The sequence below is a fragment of the Lottia gigantea genome (genome assembly GCF_000327385.1).
Source record: "Lottia gigantea unplaced genomic scaffold LOTGIsca_23, whole genome shotgun sequence".
In the NCBI taxonomy this organism is placed as follows: Eukaryota; Metazoa; Mollusca; class Gastropoda; family Lottiidae; genus Lottia; species Lottia gigantea.
In genome coordinates this window covers 1432751-1449497 of record NW_008708645.1, presented here as the reverse complement: position 1 = coordinate 1449497, position 16747 = coordinate 1432751, and the positions used below count along the sequence as shown (strand labels likewise).

The 16747-nt window shown below is 34.3% G+C and overlaps 1 protein-coding gene across 1 annotated transcript; it reads right to left on the bottom strand.

The window, feature by feature from the left end:
- Positions 1-265: 265 nt before the first annotated feature.
- Positions 266-12159, bottom strand: LOTGIDRAFT_231826 (hypothetical protein). Its single transcript, XM_009054947.1, has 9 exons — positions 11966-12159; positions 11124-11207; positions 10873-10962; positions 9971-10060; positions 4495-4584; positions 3717-3806; positions 2144-2230; positions 1005-1118; positions 266-352 (listed from the first exon to the last, which is right to left on the bottom strand). Exons 1-8 carry the CDS (start codon positions 12153-12155, stop codon positions 1009-1011), a joined length of 831 nt encoding a protein of 276 aa, XP_009053195.1. The 5' UTR covers positions 12156-12159; the 3' UTR covers positions 266-352; positions 1005-1008.
- Positions 12160-16747: the final 4588 nt, after the last annotated feature.

Genomic DNA, 16747 nt, shown 5'->3' with positions numbered 1-16747 from the left:
TATCCGAATAAAGTCATAAATATTGTAAGTTGTGATGTATACAGGACCATTCTGTTGTAAGTGATGTTAGTTTGGTTGACGATAAGTAAAACCTTTTCTGGAATCTTGCCATTGGTAGTTGTAGTTGAAGTGCTTGTGGAGCATAATGAAAAATGTCAGATTAGTGTGAGAATGTAAAGGGGTTAAGAAATGTATTTCCGTTCCTGCATTCCGTTCAACTAGTTTTTAAAACTATATATGATATCACAAAATATAACGTCAACAACATTTTTTTATCTATTTTATTTCAATCATAAAAGTCAGTTATATATTTTTTAGTTTTTTTTATCTGACATCAGGAGCTTCTTCACTTCTACAAAAATAAAAACATTTTTTAATTATCATATTAGACTCAGCCCGTTCAGGTGGAAATAAACGAGGTGCAGTGTAATGGTGTGAGATTATCGATACAGTAGAAAATAGTAGAAACGAATTGTGTCTGGAACCGTACCTCGTGTATTCACTTCTTTTATCTTCTTCTGTATCGATTTACATCGTACTATTCGCGACTTAAGATTGATAGTCCATGTGTTAATTGTTTTTATAAATCATACAACGATCGATCAACTTGAACAGGTGAATTTGTCAAGTATCACTAAAATATCAATTGAGTTTTGTATCTCCAGACATACAACAAAAGATGGTTGTCGAATATTCAAAAAATCAGATCTAAACTAGAAGTTTTTAAACTTGGTTAGAATAAGTCTTTGTTCGTCTATGTACTTACCTGGTGTCATAACTATTAAAAATATTCCCTCTATAATCAAATAAATATACAAAAACTAAGTAATAATCAATTAAACTGAGTAATTTAGTAACATTCTTAGAAGCATGTTTCAATAACCATTTAGTTAGAGATTCTATTATTTTGTCAAGGCGCCTGGTAATTGCAACTGATTAATATATACACTTGTTGTCCAAGCTTTAGACTTTTGATTTAATGTACTATTATATATTTTACTTACAAGACTAGTTACAACATACATCATCTCCATCACAATAAGAATCGACTTGGATGTAGTCTGGACCACATTCACTTCTGCATTCTTGGTAGTTAATATTTTCACATCGTGCTTCCCCTAAAATATAGGGAGTAATATTGAAGTTATTTCATACGCGGGGTAATTTAAATACTGAATGAATACTGATGAAGACGAACGCACCAACGCAATGTTTAATACATTTGGCATGGATATCATTAACGTGCACAGCTCTCGAACCTCCTTTATACCATCCAAAAATCTTTTCCACCTAAACCGATTAAAAAATCGAAAAATATTTTCTTGACTATGATTATTAGCGTGTCTTGCAGTCAATTAAAATCTAATTATCATTTCGTTCCATGTATATACTCTTTCCAAATTTGAAACTTTAACCCTTGAAGCAACTTTGCCAGATTGATAAAACTCTTTACAATGTTTCTAATAATAAAACTTGCTTGCATAATGCCCCTGTTAGTGTAGAAAATGATTAACGAGACTATTAAGACATAGTTTGTCACTGTCAGCCTAATTTCCGCTAAAGCCATCTGTTCGTTAGTAGTCACTTACGCCCAACGAAATTTTACCTGTCTAGACAAGGATAAAGTCAGGCAGTGTTTATTGAAATTTCTGTAACGACGCATTCAGGGAGATAACTATAATAAATCAAATTCGGCCTTTAAGTTTGAAACGACTTGCCTATTTAATTTTACCCATCACCAAAAATCGGGTGTGGATTTACAACCAATTAGATTCAATAGCCACAGTAGTATCGGTCAATTGAAAAGATATTAAGCAGCCTGCCCAGATACTCTTTCCTCGAAGTAGTACGTAGACAAAGATAATTTAACATTGTTTCTACGTATGCCCTCTAAAAAAAAAACCCTGGAAATTAATTAAACGAATAATGTAACTATGACAGAAATGAGGCCAATTGATTGGAAATTGCAGTACAATATTCTATATTCAATATTCTAGAAAACGTAACCCAAGATGATATAAATGTTTCAATCGATTATTGCATTTCTTAAAATCTGTATTTTATTCATACGATTTGAATTTTCTTATGTTTCAACTGTTTAATTCGGAAATTTCTGTAAAAGAACTTTATTTATTGTACTCACCACAAGAATTACCACCAAATGATTCTGTACAATTACATGATCCATCAGACAGTAGTGTTCCATTATTTTGACAAGGATTCGCTCTTCCTAAAACAACAAGGTTGAAACTTTTTTTTTTAAACATGTTATTGTTTAATATTATCTGTATATTATCTGTATATAGCTTCAATGTCACCACACCCATCTAGTGTCCTGGTCTGTGACCTGACATTAACCTCAAAATTGTTAAAAGATCATACATAGGAATTTCAAATCCAGCTAGAATCACACAGTTTTTAAAGAAACTGATTATCTGTATCAATTTACAGCTGGTTCAACTGGAATAAGGGGGAAATATAACAAATCTCTTCATAAACTCTGAAGTTTTAAAATATTTCTCCTGGTTCCTACTGTATACCTAAAAACTGAGAATGTGATTCCGATGCTGATTGTCCTGGTGGTGAAGATGAACATGAAGATTGCAGTCAGTATCTTGTATTTTTCTTTGGACATTAAAAGATGTTGACCAATAGGATAAATCTTCTTAGCCCTGATATTGCTGATAGTCATGAGTTCAATCCCAGTCGATATAATACCTTCAGATTTTCAACCTGGTTTCCCCTTGTCAATTGCAACTGACATGGATAAAGCACCTAGTCGATCGGATGGGACAATAGAGTGAGGCCATGTTGCACACTTTTAATGAAGAAACAAAACTTGTGGCTCAGTCAGTCTATTTAAATAAGATACTTTCGTTACAGATTTTAAGTAGTTTTATTATTACTCAACCACTTACGTTGAGTAAAAAATGAAAGCCAATTAAAATACGGCACGAAAGCTTTTATGCTTAATTAGAGTACAAAATACAAGCCAATAAAATACGGAACGAAAGTTTTGTCATATTTTTATGTGCGTCTGTCCATCGATTGCTCGTAAACCTCTAGAAGGCGCATTTCTTGGCGAATGTGAATGAAACTTGGTTTTAGCGTTTGTTAGCACGGGAATTATTTAGTTGAACTACCAACAATAGTATTCACGGGTCACAGTAGAATACTTAAGCCTTCAAATACATTTATATCCAGAATTATCTGCGTTTAAAAGTTAAAATGACGGAAATGAGGCCAATTGATCGTGAAAACACGGAACGAAATTTTTTCAGAGTTTTATTAGATTGAGCTATATTATACCCAAGTTTTCAGTATTATGTCAGCATTTTTGCTGTAAATTATAAATGATAAAATGCCAGAAAATATTGTCATTTAACAAAACAATGCAGGACTCAATGGCAGCGCAATTATACTCCACTTTTTTGTGACAAAATATGTGTCAGAATGTACCAAATCAATTTAATTTTTGCGAAATTGTTTTTGACTCTCAGACGCACAATGAGATTCTTGCGATAATGACATCTCCACATTTTTATACTCCCAAATGGCATGAGGAAGTTCAGGGAGGGGCGTATATGTGCGTCTGTCTGTCCATCATTTCTTAAAATCCGGGTTTTATTTCAGTTCGTCATTAGATTTGATTTAATCGTGTTTCATCAGTTTTATTCAGAAATTTCTGTAAAGGGAACTTTATCAACTGTACTAACCTTCACAAAGAGTACCAATAAATTCCACTGTACAATTACATGATCCATCAGGCAGTAGTGTTCCATTATTTTGACAAGGATTCACTCTTTCTAAAACAACAAGGTATAAACATTTAATGAAGAAACAAAACTGAGGCCTCAAAATCTCAGCCAGTCTAATAAAATCATAAACTTTCGTTGTGGATTTTTAGTAGTTTTAGTTTTACTCAACCACTTTAGTAAACAATAAAAGCCAATGAAAACACGGAACGAAAATTTTGTCAAAGTTTTATTAGATTGAACTATATTATACCCAAGTTTTCAGCAATATGTCTGCATTTTTGCTGTAAATTATAAATGATAAAATGCCAGAAAAATATTGTCATTTAACAAAACAATGCAGGACTCAATGGCAGCGCAATTATATTCCACTTTTTTTTTTGACAAATCTAAAATTATGAATTTTATAGGATTTTGCATCAAAATATGTGTCAGAATGTACCAAATCAATTTAATTTTTGCGAAATTGTTTTTGACTCTCAGACGCACAATGAGATTCTTGCGACTATGACATCTCCACATTTTTATACTCCCAAATGGCATGAGGAAGTTCAGGGAGGGGCGTATATGTGCGTCTGTCTGTCCATTGCTCGTAAACACTCTAAGAAGTATCCCTGTCAATTATTGCATTTCTTAAAATCCGGGTTTTATTTTAGTTCGTCATTAGATTTGATTTAATCGTGTTTCAACAGTTTAATTCAGAAATTTCTGTAAAGGGAACTTTATCAACTGTACTAACCTTCACAAAGAGTACCAGTAAAATCCACTGTACAATTACATGATCCATCAGACAGTAGTGTTCCATTATTTTGACAAGGATTCACTCTTTCTAAAACAACAAGGTATAAACATTTAATGAAGAAACAAAACTGAGGCCTCCAAATCTCAGCCAGTCTAATAAAATCATGAACTTTCGTTGTGGATTTTTAATAGTTTTAGTTTTACTCAACCACTAAAGTAGAGTAAACAATAAAAGCTAATACGAAAATTTTGTCAAATGTTTATTAGATTGAACTATATTATACCCAAGTTTTCAGCATTATGTCAGCATTTTTGCTGTAAATTATAGATGATAAAATGCCAGAAAAGTATTGTCATCTATCAAAACAATACAAGACTCAATGGCAGCGCAATTGTATTCCACTTATTTTTAACAAATCTAAAATTATGAGTTTTATAGGTTTTTGCCTCAAAATATGAGTCAGAATGTACCAATTCATCACCACGGACGCCATAGATGTCAACGTTAACAACTTCGTAGCAACGATACATTACTACCACAGTATCTAACTACAAAATACATTGGCGTATATTTATTGTGTTTACATCAAAATGTTTGTGGATACTTGCTTATGGAGAATGATCATTGGTACCTATGTTCATAAAAAGGCGCCATCGAAAGTTAAAACAGGAAGTCTGAGAACAGGTAGTTTGACTTTATCTATGATTTTTATTGTGTCGATGCTAATTGCATTATCTGGTGATGTTGAGACAAATCCAGGTCTGACAAATACATGCCGAGGGCAGCTTACGAGTGCGGGAGGTACTTTAGGAACAGAGACCCAAGAAACAAACGCACTAACACAGGTCTTACAGTCTCTACGGACAGAAATTGCAGACATGAGGGAGTATCTACGAGATTTAAAAACAGAAGTGAAAGACTTGAATATTAAAGAGGAAGTTACATTGATTAAGGGTGATATTAAAGACTTGAAGTTAGAAAATGAGAAATTCAAAATTATGTTAGATAATAACGAAAACAGAGGTAGACAAAAGAATATAATTTTTTAAGGGATTAACGAAAATCAAAGTCAAACGGAAGACTGTGAACTGTCTGTAAGAAATGTGCTCACCACACTTTCAATAGCCGGATGATTCGTTGATCGGTATAGATCGGGTTCACCGACTCGGAACTCGTAAACCGAACGCATCTCGACCACGTCCGATTATAGTCGTGTTCAGCAGATTAAAGGACAAAGAAATGATCATTAAAACCACCAGAGATCAACTCATACTAACTGAATCCCCAGTAAGTGTGTCAGACGACTTCACTCAACGAGTCCGAAAAGCGTTAATACCACATTTGATTGATGCTAAGTCAAAAGACAAACGATCATTTTTAAGCTAGTAATAGAAAAACAATTGTTCGATATCAACATGGAAACTAACGAAATTATCCCAATAACAATTGCGAAATAGCAAATAAATACTAAAGATAACTTAGAATCTTTACACAATACAAACATTCCCAAAACTAATTTAATAAACACTGATTCCCTATCGATACTTTCATGGAATTGTCAGAGTTTACGTAGGCATCTCCATCTTGAACTCCAACGACAGTTGTCGATCTTTGACATTGTTGGCCTGAGTGAAACGTGGGTCTACAAAGAAAGTAATGACGTAGCAAATTTTATGACTACACACCAGAACTACATGTCTTGTAATTGTGTATGTTTCCCTGACATTAACGAATGGTGTAAATAGGATATTAAATGATGTACCAGATATGGTAATACTCACTTTGGATAAACTATATTTTGGCTGATGAGAAATCTGATAGTGATTTTCTTTTACGTTTCACCAGAAAATTCAAATTATTATCGCGAAACTGAATTAACAACGTTAGACTCGGTTGAGGAGGTCCTGTTGTTATGTCAATCTGAACATCCCCAATATGATATATTACTAGCTGGTGACCTCAACAGTCGCACGGGAGTTCTTGATGACTTTATTTCAGATGATAACACTGATTTCCTTGCGGATGTCGACGAAATTCACGAAAATGACTATTTCAACATGCCGAGAAACAATTCAGATAAGAATGACAATAATTTGTTCGCCATTTTATACATATTTGTAAATCCTTTGGTATTCACATTCTAAATGGAAGGTTCGAGAGTGACAAGGATGGCCATTTCACCTGTTCTGCAAACATTGGTCAAAGTGTAGTAGACTATATGGCAATAACAAGTAACGCATTTCCACTGGTAAAATCGTTCAATGTCTTGGATATTGACGATTCCTATCATTTTCCAATAACATGTCAATTAGTGATAAACTCGCAAGCTCAAGAAGTCAATGATCTTGACGAAAGTCGCCTAGTTAACAGGATATCCTATGGGTGGAAACCGGAGTTCAAAGACGAATGCCTCAAGCTACTAACAGATGATTATTCACAATCTCAGCTTATTAAAATATTAACGCATCAAAGTAGGGACACTAATCAAATAGTCCAAGAATTCAATGAAATCGTCGGGCGAGGAGCACAATCCATGTTTATAGGAAATAAACCGATTGCGAACTGAAACGATGGACAGTGTTGCCAATCCAAATGGTGGACCAAAGAATGTGAAGAACTCATAAACATCAAACACACTCTACTAAATCAATACAGAAAAACATTACTCCAGACTGATTTGGGTGAGTACAAAGCGGCGAGGAATAGGTTCAAACGATTATGTGACTCACGGAAATTCAAATATCGTATCGAGTTAGAGCAAAGTCTAAAATTAAATTTGAACATTCCCAAGATATTTTGGCAAAATGTCACTTTTAAAGAGAAAACCTAACGATTGGTTAAGCTATTTTAGTCGTCTTTATAGCTGCGATACAGATAATTCCATACAAAGTGTCTCTAAAAGTGTAAGTGTGAACGACCAGATTTGGCAAGATTGCGAAATTACTTTGCCAACGAACTTAACTCGTTTATAACGGAAGATGAAATCAGGGAAACAGTTTCATCTATGAAAAACGGGAAGGCGGCAGGGAACGATGGATTCGCATTGAACTTATCAAAGAGTCGCAATTTGTAATGATTCCAATTCCTAGTAAACTTTTTAATGTCATATTTGAAAGTGGTACGTATCCTACAGAATGGGGCAAAGCTATTATATGTCCAATCCACAAAGCCGGAAGTCCTATGTTAACAGATAATTACCGAGGAATATCGCTGTTGTCTGTGATAAGTAAGATTTTTACGAAAATCTTAAACAATCGACTCAATAACTGGTGTGAACTGAACAATTGTATTTGTGAAAACCAAGCTGGGTTCCGTCGTAATTACTCGACCATAGACAACATTTTCACACTACAAGGTCTCGTATATTTGTCTAAAAAGGGGAGTAGAGTGTACTGTCTCTCTATTGATTTCCATAAAGAATTTGATTCTGTCCAGCCTAAACACTTATGGTCTACCTTGATAAATAGCGGTGTCCATGGTAATTTTCTTAATACTCGAAATATGTATGATAAATGTAAGTCATGTGTTTGTACCAGTGGTGGACTAACAGATTTCTCTGATTGCAACGTAGGGCTGCATGCTGAGTCTTCTTCTGTTTTCCGTGTTCATAAATGAATACGTTCATGAGATGAATATATCTGAATGTAAAGGCATATATATATCAGAAAAGTTCCCTAACACGTGCTCACTATTATTTGCTGATGACATCGGTAATATTGCAGATACTGTATTCAACTTGCAACACCAAATTAACTGTGTCGATACCTTTTGTGCAAAGTACCGTATGAAGGTTAACAAACAAAAGACCAAAATTATATTTAGAAACGGTGGCCCCTTACGAAACTATGAAAATTGGTCGTATAGAGGTATAAACATTGAAACGATGTCTTCTTATAAATGTTTAGGGATAATGTTTACCCCCAAATTAATCTGGACAAAAAGTAAAGAGACCTTAGCTACCCAGTCTGAAAAGGTCCTGAATATATTAAAATGTGGTGGAATATCTATAGATGTTGGTTTAAATATGTTTGACAAGATGGTAGTACCAATTTTAACATATGGTGCGGAAATATGGGGTCACACTTATAGAACTATACTTGAAAATGTTCAGATCAAATTTCTCAAATTCATTTTGAAATTACCCAAATATTCATGTAATGCAGCTGTGTTGGGGGAATGTGGTAGATTACCATTGTGCACAATTTATTATGTAAAGTGTTTAAAATATTGGATCAAATTATCAACTATGGATGACTGTAGGCTGCCAAAAAATGTATATTGTATGTTATTTAATTTTGATTTAGCAGGGCGAAAAACCTGGCCAACAAATGTGAAAGCAATGTTATTTAACTTCGGGCTAGGTCATGCATGGATATCTCAGTCAGCGGGCAATTCCCAAATATTCTTATCACTCTAAACAAAGATTGTCAGACTGCTGTACACAGGAATGGCATATCCAAATTACGGAAAACTCACGACTATCTAGTTATTGCCAATATAAAACCTTATTACAACCTGAAAAGTATCTATATTCTGTATGTATATTTAAATATAAACGTGCACTATGTAAGATGAGATGTGGAGCAATTGGTCTAACGGCGACAGTCGGAAAATGGTTACTTATACCGATTGAAAACAGAACATGTAAATTATGTGTTAAGTGAGATTGAAGATGACTATCACTTTAAAGTTAGATGCACAAAATTCCACGATCTTAGATTGAAATATAAATACATGTACATATAATGAATACATTCGGTTAATCTCCAGTTGAAATCCTAGAGTGACTATGTAAATATATATATCACGCATGTATGATTAGAACTAAAAGCCCAAATGAAATGAAGTAAACTAAGTAAAATGTTATATGTAAAGAAAAAATTTTCATATTGTAAATATAGACCTGTCAATTACAATTAACTTAGATTCAATATTTATTTGTAGTCAATAAATATATTATGTATATAAAATATAGTCATATTGTAAATATATTATCGTCAATCAAAGTTAACTTAGATTTAAAATTCATTTGTATTCAATAAATGTATTAGGTATATAAAATATAACTAAATTGTAAATTTATACTAGCTTTACCACTATTACCTTAATTATAATATCGCACTTAAATCAACTATAAATTAACACCTAAATGTAAATGTACTATTATTATTATTAAAAAAAAATCAATTTAATTTTTGGGAAATTGTTTTTGACTCTCAGACGCACACTGAGATGCTTGCGACTATGACATCTCCACATTTTTATACTCCCAAATGGCACGAGGATGTTCAGGGAGGGGCGTATATGTGAGTCTGTCCGTCGATTGCTCGTAAACACTCTAAGAAGTATCCATGTAAATTGCCTTTCTTAAAATCCGGGTTTTATTATAGTTCGTCATTAGATTTGATTTAATTATGTTTCAACAGTTTAATTCAGATATTTCTGTAAAGGGAACTTTATCAACTGTACTAACCTTCACAAAGGGTACCAGTAAAATCCACTGTACAATTACATGATCCATCAGACAGTAGTGTTCCATTATTTTGACAAGGATTCACTCTTTCTAAAACAACAAGATTGAAACTTTTAATGATGAAACAAAACTTGGGGCTCCAAATCTCAGTCAGTTTTATGGGTTTTTGCCTCAAAATATGTGTCCGAATGTACCAAATCAATTTAATTTTTGCAAAATTGTTTTTGACTCTCAGACGCACAATGAGATGCTTGCGACTATGACATCTCCACATTTGTATACTCCCAAATGAAATGAGGAAGTGGGGAAGGAGGTGTGTATCTGCGGTGGACGGAAAGTCTGAGTCGCTTTTTCTTGAGACTTTATCATATGTAGAAAAGACATGTAAAGAAATAGGAAGTGAAATTCCCAGCTCTAGGTACTTTTGACATTGTTTTTACGTATGCCCTCTCGAGAAAAACAACTGGAAATTACTTTGACGAATAATGTAACTATGGGGGGATTGAGGCCAATTGATTGGACATTAAATACGATACTTAGTATTCCGGTCAATTAGTTAACTCTCTAAAATACATTTTTACAATTATGTACAAAATACAAGTCGATAAAAATACGGAACGAAAGTTTTGTCAAATTGTTATTAGATTGAACTATATTATATTTAAGTTTTCAGCATTATGTCAGCATTTTTGCTCTAAATTATAATGATAATAAAGGTAACAATGTGAGATTTATAGGTTTTTGCCCCAAAATATGTGTCAGAATGTACCAAATTAAAATCTAATTATCATTTCGTTCATGTTTATACTCCTTCCAAATTTGAATCTTTAACCCTTGAAACAACTTTGCTTGAGATTAACATAAGTATTTTCAGTGAATTGTATTTCATCATCTATACTGACCTTCACAAGTAGAACCAGTAAAATCAAATGTACAAACACATCCCACACTAGGCAGATCGATTCCACCATTTTTACAAGGATTCACCTTTTCTAAAACAACAAGGTTGATGTAGTTGACATATAAGTTTCCCAGATCGCAGTGTTTCAAACATTGATTTGAACAATTCGATTATGACGTTGTTACCATGCATCACATGCGATATATAGGTTTTTATTGGAGAGAAATGAAATAATTTATCAATAGTACTGACCTTCACAAGTAGGACCAGTATATTCATCTGTGCAAACACATCTTCCGCTAGGCTGTTCTGTTCCACCATTTTTACAGGGATTCGCTTAAAATAAAACCAGCGACACAATATTATAACTTAAAATATACATCATACATACACTGGACGTTATGCATCTAGTGATACAGATACATGCCTTCTGGACACGATACATCTATTGAAATAAGGATACATACATTCTCGACAATATACGTCTATTGAGGTAGTGACACATATCTTCTAGACAGTATACACCTGTTGAGATAGCGATATATCCTTCTAAACTTTATACGTCTAATGATACAGTGATGCATACCTTCTAGGACATAATGCATCTATTGCGATAGATACATGCCTTCTGGACATTATACTTTTATTGAGACGTAATATGAAGGAATAGCCTATGTGCCGTCACAGTGTGGCATTTGGCTTATAACTGGCCTTTCTGGGAAATATGTTGAGATACAGATACATACCTTCTTAACATTATATATCTATTGAGATGGTGATACATACCTTTCACATTTTACATCTAATGAGATAGTGATACATACCTTCTTCACATTTTACATCTAATGAGATAGTGATACATACCTTCTTCACATTTTACATCTAATGAGATAGTGATACATACCTTCTTCACATTTTACATCTAATGAGATAGTGATACATACCTTCTTCACATTTTACATCTAATGAGATAGTGATACATACCTTCTTCACATTTTACATCTATTGAAAAGAGAGAGATACCTACGTTCCAAACATTATACATATATTGATATTTCTAGAAATCATAATTCCAATAAGGTAGAGATACATACCTCTTGGACATAATGTTCCTTGTAAGGTAGAAAGAATATCATTACTCAGACATTTTCTAAGTGAGGGTTGATAATTGTATCTTGATCGACTGCCGTATCGGCTGCTGTATCTATAACTGCTAGAACTATTGAGCATAGCGATCAACACAAAAATCGACACCATCGAAACATAAACTTTGAAAGAACCCATTTTGTCAGATTTTCAATTGAATTGACACAAGATTGCCATGTAACAGTATTTATAGTTATTTAGTGTTGCACCTGTATAATAGTTATTAAAATTATTCATTTCCATTTTAACATTAACTTTTCGATCATGAATTTCAACAGAAAAAAGTAAATATGTTTTTGCGGTGAAAAACTTTTTTTTTTATTCACATGCACACACAGTTCATGATACTACATTTCGTATGGTGATATGGGGTAGGCTTACTGGTTTATTTTTATTATACGCCCACATGAATATGTGGTCGTATATTGTCGTCCGTCCGTCCGTCCACATTTCTTGTGAGCACTATAGAGACTACAGTTTTTATCTGATTTTGATAAAACTTGGTGTGATCTTTGAAATTCATAAGATCTCGGACAAGTTCTAACTTGACGCATTTTCGATGAACGGTTTTTGAGTTATTGCCCTTGACTTTGTTAAAACGCGTTGAAATTTGTTAAAAATAGTTCGTGAGCAGGATTGAAGCTACAGTTTTCAACCGATTCTGATGAAACTTGGTGTGATCATTGGAATTAATAAGATCTCGGACAAGTTCTAACAAGAGATATTTTTGATGAAATTTTTTGAGTTATTGCCCTTGACTTTGTAAACACGCGTCAAAAGTTTTTTTTTGCCCTTAATTAGAGCTGTGTGATTTAATTGTTTGTTGTATTTGGGTTATTGATATTGATTTTAAAAAATTTCTTCAATATGAGAAAATTCGTACTTTAGTCACTAAAGACTGTTTTATTATTTCTGACAGCTGCCAGTGGGCGTATGTTAACTTGCAACGCAGGCTATCTTGTGGAATTCTGTAGATGAATACAGGGGAAATCGGCGCCCATTGAGCTATTAGTATAGGATAAAACACTGCCGAGGATTTATATGATATTTCAAATCCATAATGCGAGGGATTTTCCGAGGTAAAGGGTTTCAAATAAATATATATATATATCCATAGAATGTTTAATCGGACTTATATATCGGCGAGGACCTATTTATTTTTTTTCTTGAATTTTATCTTTTTAATTTTGTTCAGTTCTATTTAATTAGCGACTGTAAATAGTTCAGTCAAAATGCCCCCAAAGAAGTGCAAAAACCGATGCAAAATCCGATGTCATGAATATTTGCAAAGACGACTCAAATGTTTGTCGTTAAAATATTTGAAGATTCAAATGGAGACCGACGAAAACTGATAACGACACGAAATTGTAAACTGCAATTTTAAAATTAGATGACACCGGTAAGTACCGTCGCAAGAAATGAGCATTTCTCCAGCCGTTATATTTTAACAAGTAGCAACTATATACTTAGTGCAGCTAGTTAGTTATTTTTTTTATTTGAAGGGGCGTTTCAGACCACGTGTTCGTTAGTAAACTGAGAAGTCCCCCCACCCCCCTCCCAGTCAAAATGGGCACTCTATGCCCCTGATCATATTCATTAGGATAGTGATGTGATATAAAATGTATATCTCAAAACTACCGAAAAGCTTCATAAGATTTCAAACCGAATTTACAGACTGAAAACCCGATACCCTACGTTGTCTAAAATTAATTCTATTCCTCAATTGTCAATGGAATTCAATTCTGTTTTTTTTATGTTAAAATAACATTATTAATAGGACAATATCTTCTAAACAATTACAACCAAACGGCAAAAAAATATTAATAGCTTGGAAGATATTTGTGATATCGTGACATCCATGATCGACCCTCCGAGGACTGGGGCCATCTTCCACGGCAGATAAAAGTAGTATCGGCATTGTGTGGCGCTCTGCTGAAAATACTGTGTTTTCGCTAATTTAAACTGACCAAAAGTGCGATTTTTATCCGAATCTAGCAGCTAAATGTTATGAACTATCACATCTATCGTGGACTGGTAAATATATTCTATAATTATTGTCACACGAGTAGAAAATCCAATTAGTCTGACCAGTGTTGATTGAAACTAAGGACGCCATATTGGTCACTCGGATTTACCTGTGTTTGTACAACACGTAATGGACAAATAATCATTTCAGTGAGGTGTGATTATCACCAGGACCCAACAATTATTGTTGTATACATTGTGAATTATGTGTTGTAATGTCAACGCCATCAAACAACACTAGAAAACGCATTCCCTCAATTTCCCCAATTCAAATGCAACGAGAAATACTGATAGCTGCAAATGTGAGTAAAGATGACATGATGAAGAGGGCTAATATTAAAGATGCGTTTTCAATGAAAACCAGTGCCACAACTTCTGATCTATGTGGAGGGAGTATTTCCGCCGCAGGAACCTTTAGCTACTATTCCATCGCCCATACCCATATCAGATTCGTCACTGCTATTACCAGACCCTTTGCTCCCCCCATCTGGAACCGAAACCAACCTTGCCTGCAACATGAGTTATGATGAAAGTGTGCTCATGGACACTGTAAGTGATATTGTAAGTGATATTGCGCTGAAAGTTGTCCAATCATTTACATTACCAGTCTGTGTTGAAAGGCCATGATTTGCGATGTGTTCAGTGACCAGATTGATAAGATCATCACACCCCTAAAGATGGAGATCTCCCACCTTAAAGGTTGAACTAGCAAGTGTCGTCACAATTTAACACTGATATGAAACTTAAAATAGATGAACTTAACGGTATTGATGAGGAAAAGGGTTAGGATGTTGAAATGGTGGCCCTCAGCGTTCTGATTTTACACGACATCACATTGAAAACTGTCACCGTGTAGGTACGATGCCAACAGAGAGGCAACATGTTACTATTAGGCCTAGACAAATCATCATACGCCTATCGAGTTAAAAACACAAAAGGGAACTCATGAGTGTCAAAGAACGAAACAAGAAGCTTCTAAAAATGTTTTCATTAATGAGGATTTGACACAATATAGGTCGTTCCTACTTAGCTTAGCCAGAAAATCAATGAAAGCTGAACATATACAACAGTGTTGGTCGAGGGACGGTAAGTTGTTTGTGCGAGAGTTTCATGTTCATATTGGCGGACAAGGTAAAATTACCCGAATTATCACACCATTAGACATAACAGAACATCAACCTACTGCAGAGGAACTAACAATTTATGGTGATATTGACAGATCTGTGCCTTAATAGGAATCAACAGGCACTTATAAATCAAACTATCCAATGAATATATTTTAATTGATATCCACTTGGTACACTGATTAAAATGTTTTGACCTAGTGAAAATCATGTGTTTCTTTGTCATACATATTAGTATTAACTAAAACAGATTATACTACAGTTATATATTTTAGTTGAAATACATTTGGTACACTGATTGAAAGGTTTGACATAAGTTATACATAAATATGACAAATATATGGATATATACTTCTGGAATATTTATTACTTCAACGTTTCAATGTGATTCTCACACCGTCATCAGGAATATAATGATACAAACGAGTAACTAGAAAATATATAGGCAACAATAATAACAACCACAATATAGAAAGCAAAGGTACAAGATATGAAGCCATACTGTGGATTAACTACTAATAAAATTAACAGGGGAAACAAATTTCTAAGCAGACATAGACCACCTGACTAATGTATTTAGTAGATGCAACCAGTACACACGCAGCCTAATAGCACATACTATTAAACAAGTTAACCTGCCCAATAAAACCACCAAACCAGACCAACCCCCCAATCAACATAACCATACCATTCATAATCCCCAAATCAGTAGGAAGATCACAAAACTAGCCAGTATCTCCACGAGATTCTCTACAACAGCCAGTCTGAAAACAGCTTTAAAAGTCAATGGTCGAACATATTCCAGTACCATCAACAAAGAAATGCAGAAAAACTTAGTATACCAAGTCAAATGCAATTGCGGAGCAAATTATATAGGTGAGAGTAGACAGCCGTTAAAAATGCGAATAAGACAACACAAGACCTCCTGTAATATGACAAATGGGAAATCAGCACTGAACCAGCACCTAATTGATAATCCAAGCCACATCATAGAATGGAATAAGTCAGAGGCCCTCCTTACCAACCTTCCAGATGAAGTTACCAGGAAATACCAGGCATCTTGATAAGGAAACTACAACATTCCCTCAACCGAGACCAAGGCTACCATCTACCAAAAATATGGGATACCATACTCCTTTAATCCTACCCTTTGATCTCCCCTGCTATCTGTATCATCTGGTTGGTTGGTAGATGACAAGTTAACGTTCGCTTCCAGCGGATGCTGATATCGCAAACTAGGTAGTTGTTGGTAGTCGTAGTAGTTGGTAGTTGGATTGGATCAAATTGGATGATTCGGTGTTGTTGGTTTGGTTGTTGATTCTTCGTTAGATCTGGTCGGGTCGAATGACATGGCGGTGAAACTCGGCCCTGGATGGTGTGGCGTGAGTTACTCGGTCTCCTCCATTCTTCCAAACTCGTTCTGATCATGGTATTTCTTGTTGATTGGTAGTCGAATGGTAGTCGTTGGTTTGGTTTGGTTTGGTTAGATTATCTGTTATCTGTTGGAATCTGTATCATCTTGATTGGCTTCCTTTACATACCCATCCAAATTAATTAGTTTCCCCTGTTAATTTTATAAGT

Bases quoted from the DNA above. Each gene is read 5' to 3' on its own strand.
- LOTGIDRAFT_231826 (XM_009054947.1), bottom strand. From the start codon at position 12,155: ATGGGTTCTTTCAAAGTTTATGTTTCGATGGTGTCGATTTTTGTGTTG. The intron at 4,585-9,970 runs GTTAGTACAGTT...TTGTTGTTTTAG, and splicing joins TACTGGTACCCTTTGTGAAG to AAAGAGTGAATCCTTGTCAA. The intron at 2,231-3,716 runs GTTAGTACAGTT...TTGTTGTTTTAG, and splicing joins TATTGGTACTCTTTGTGAAG to GAAGAGCGAATCCTTGTCAA.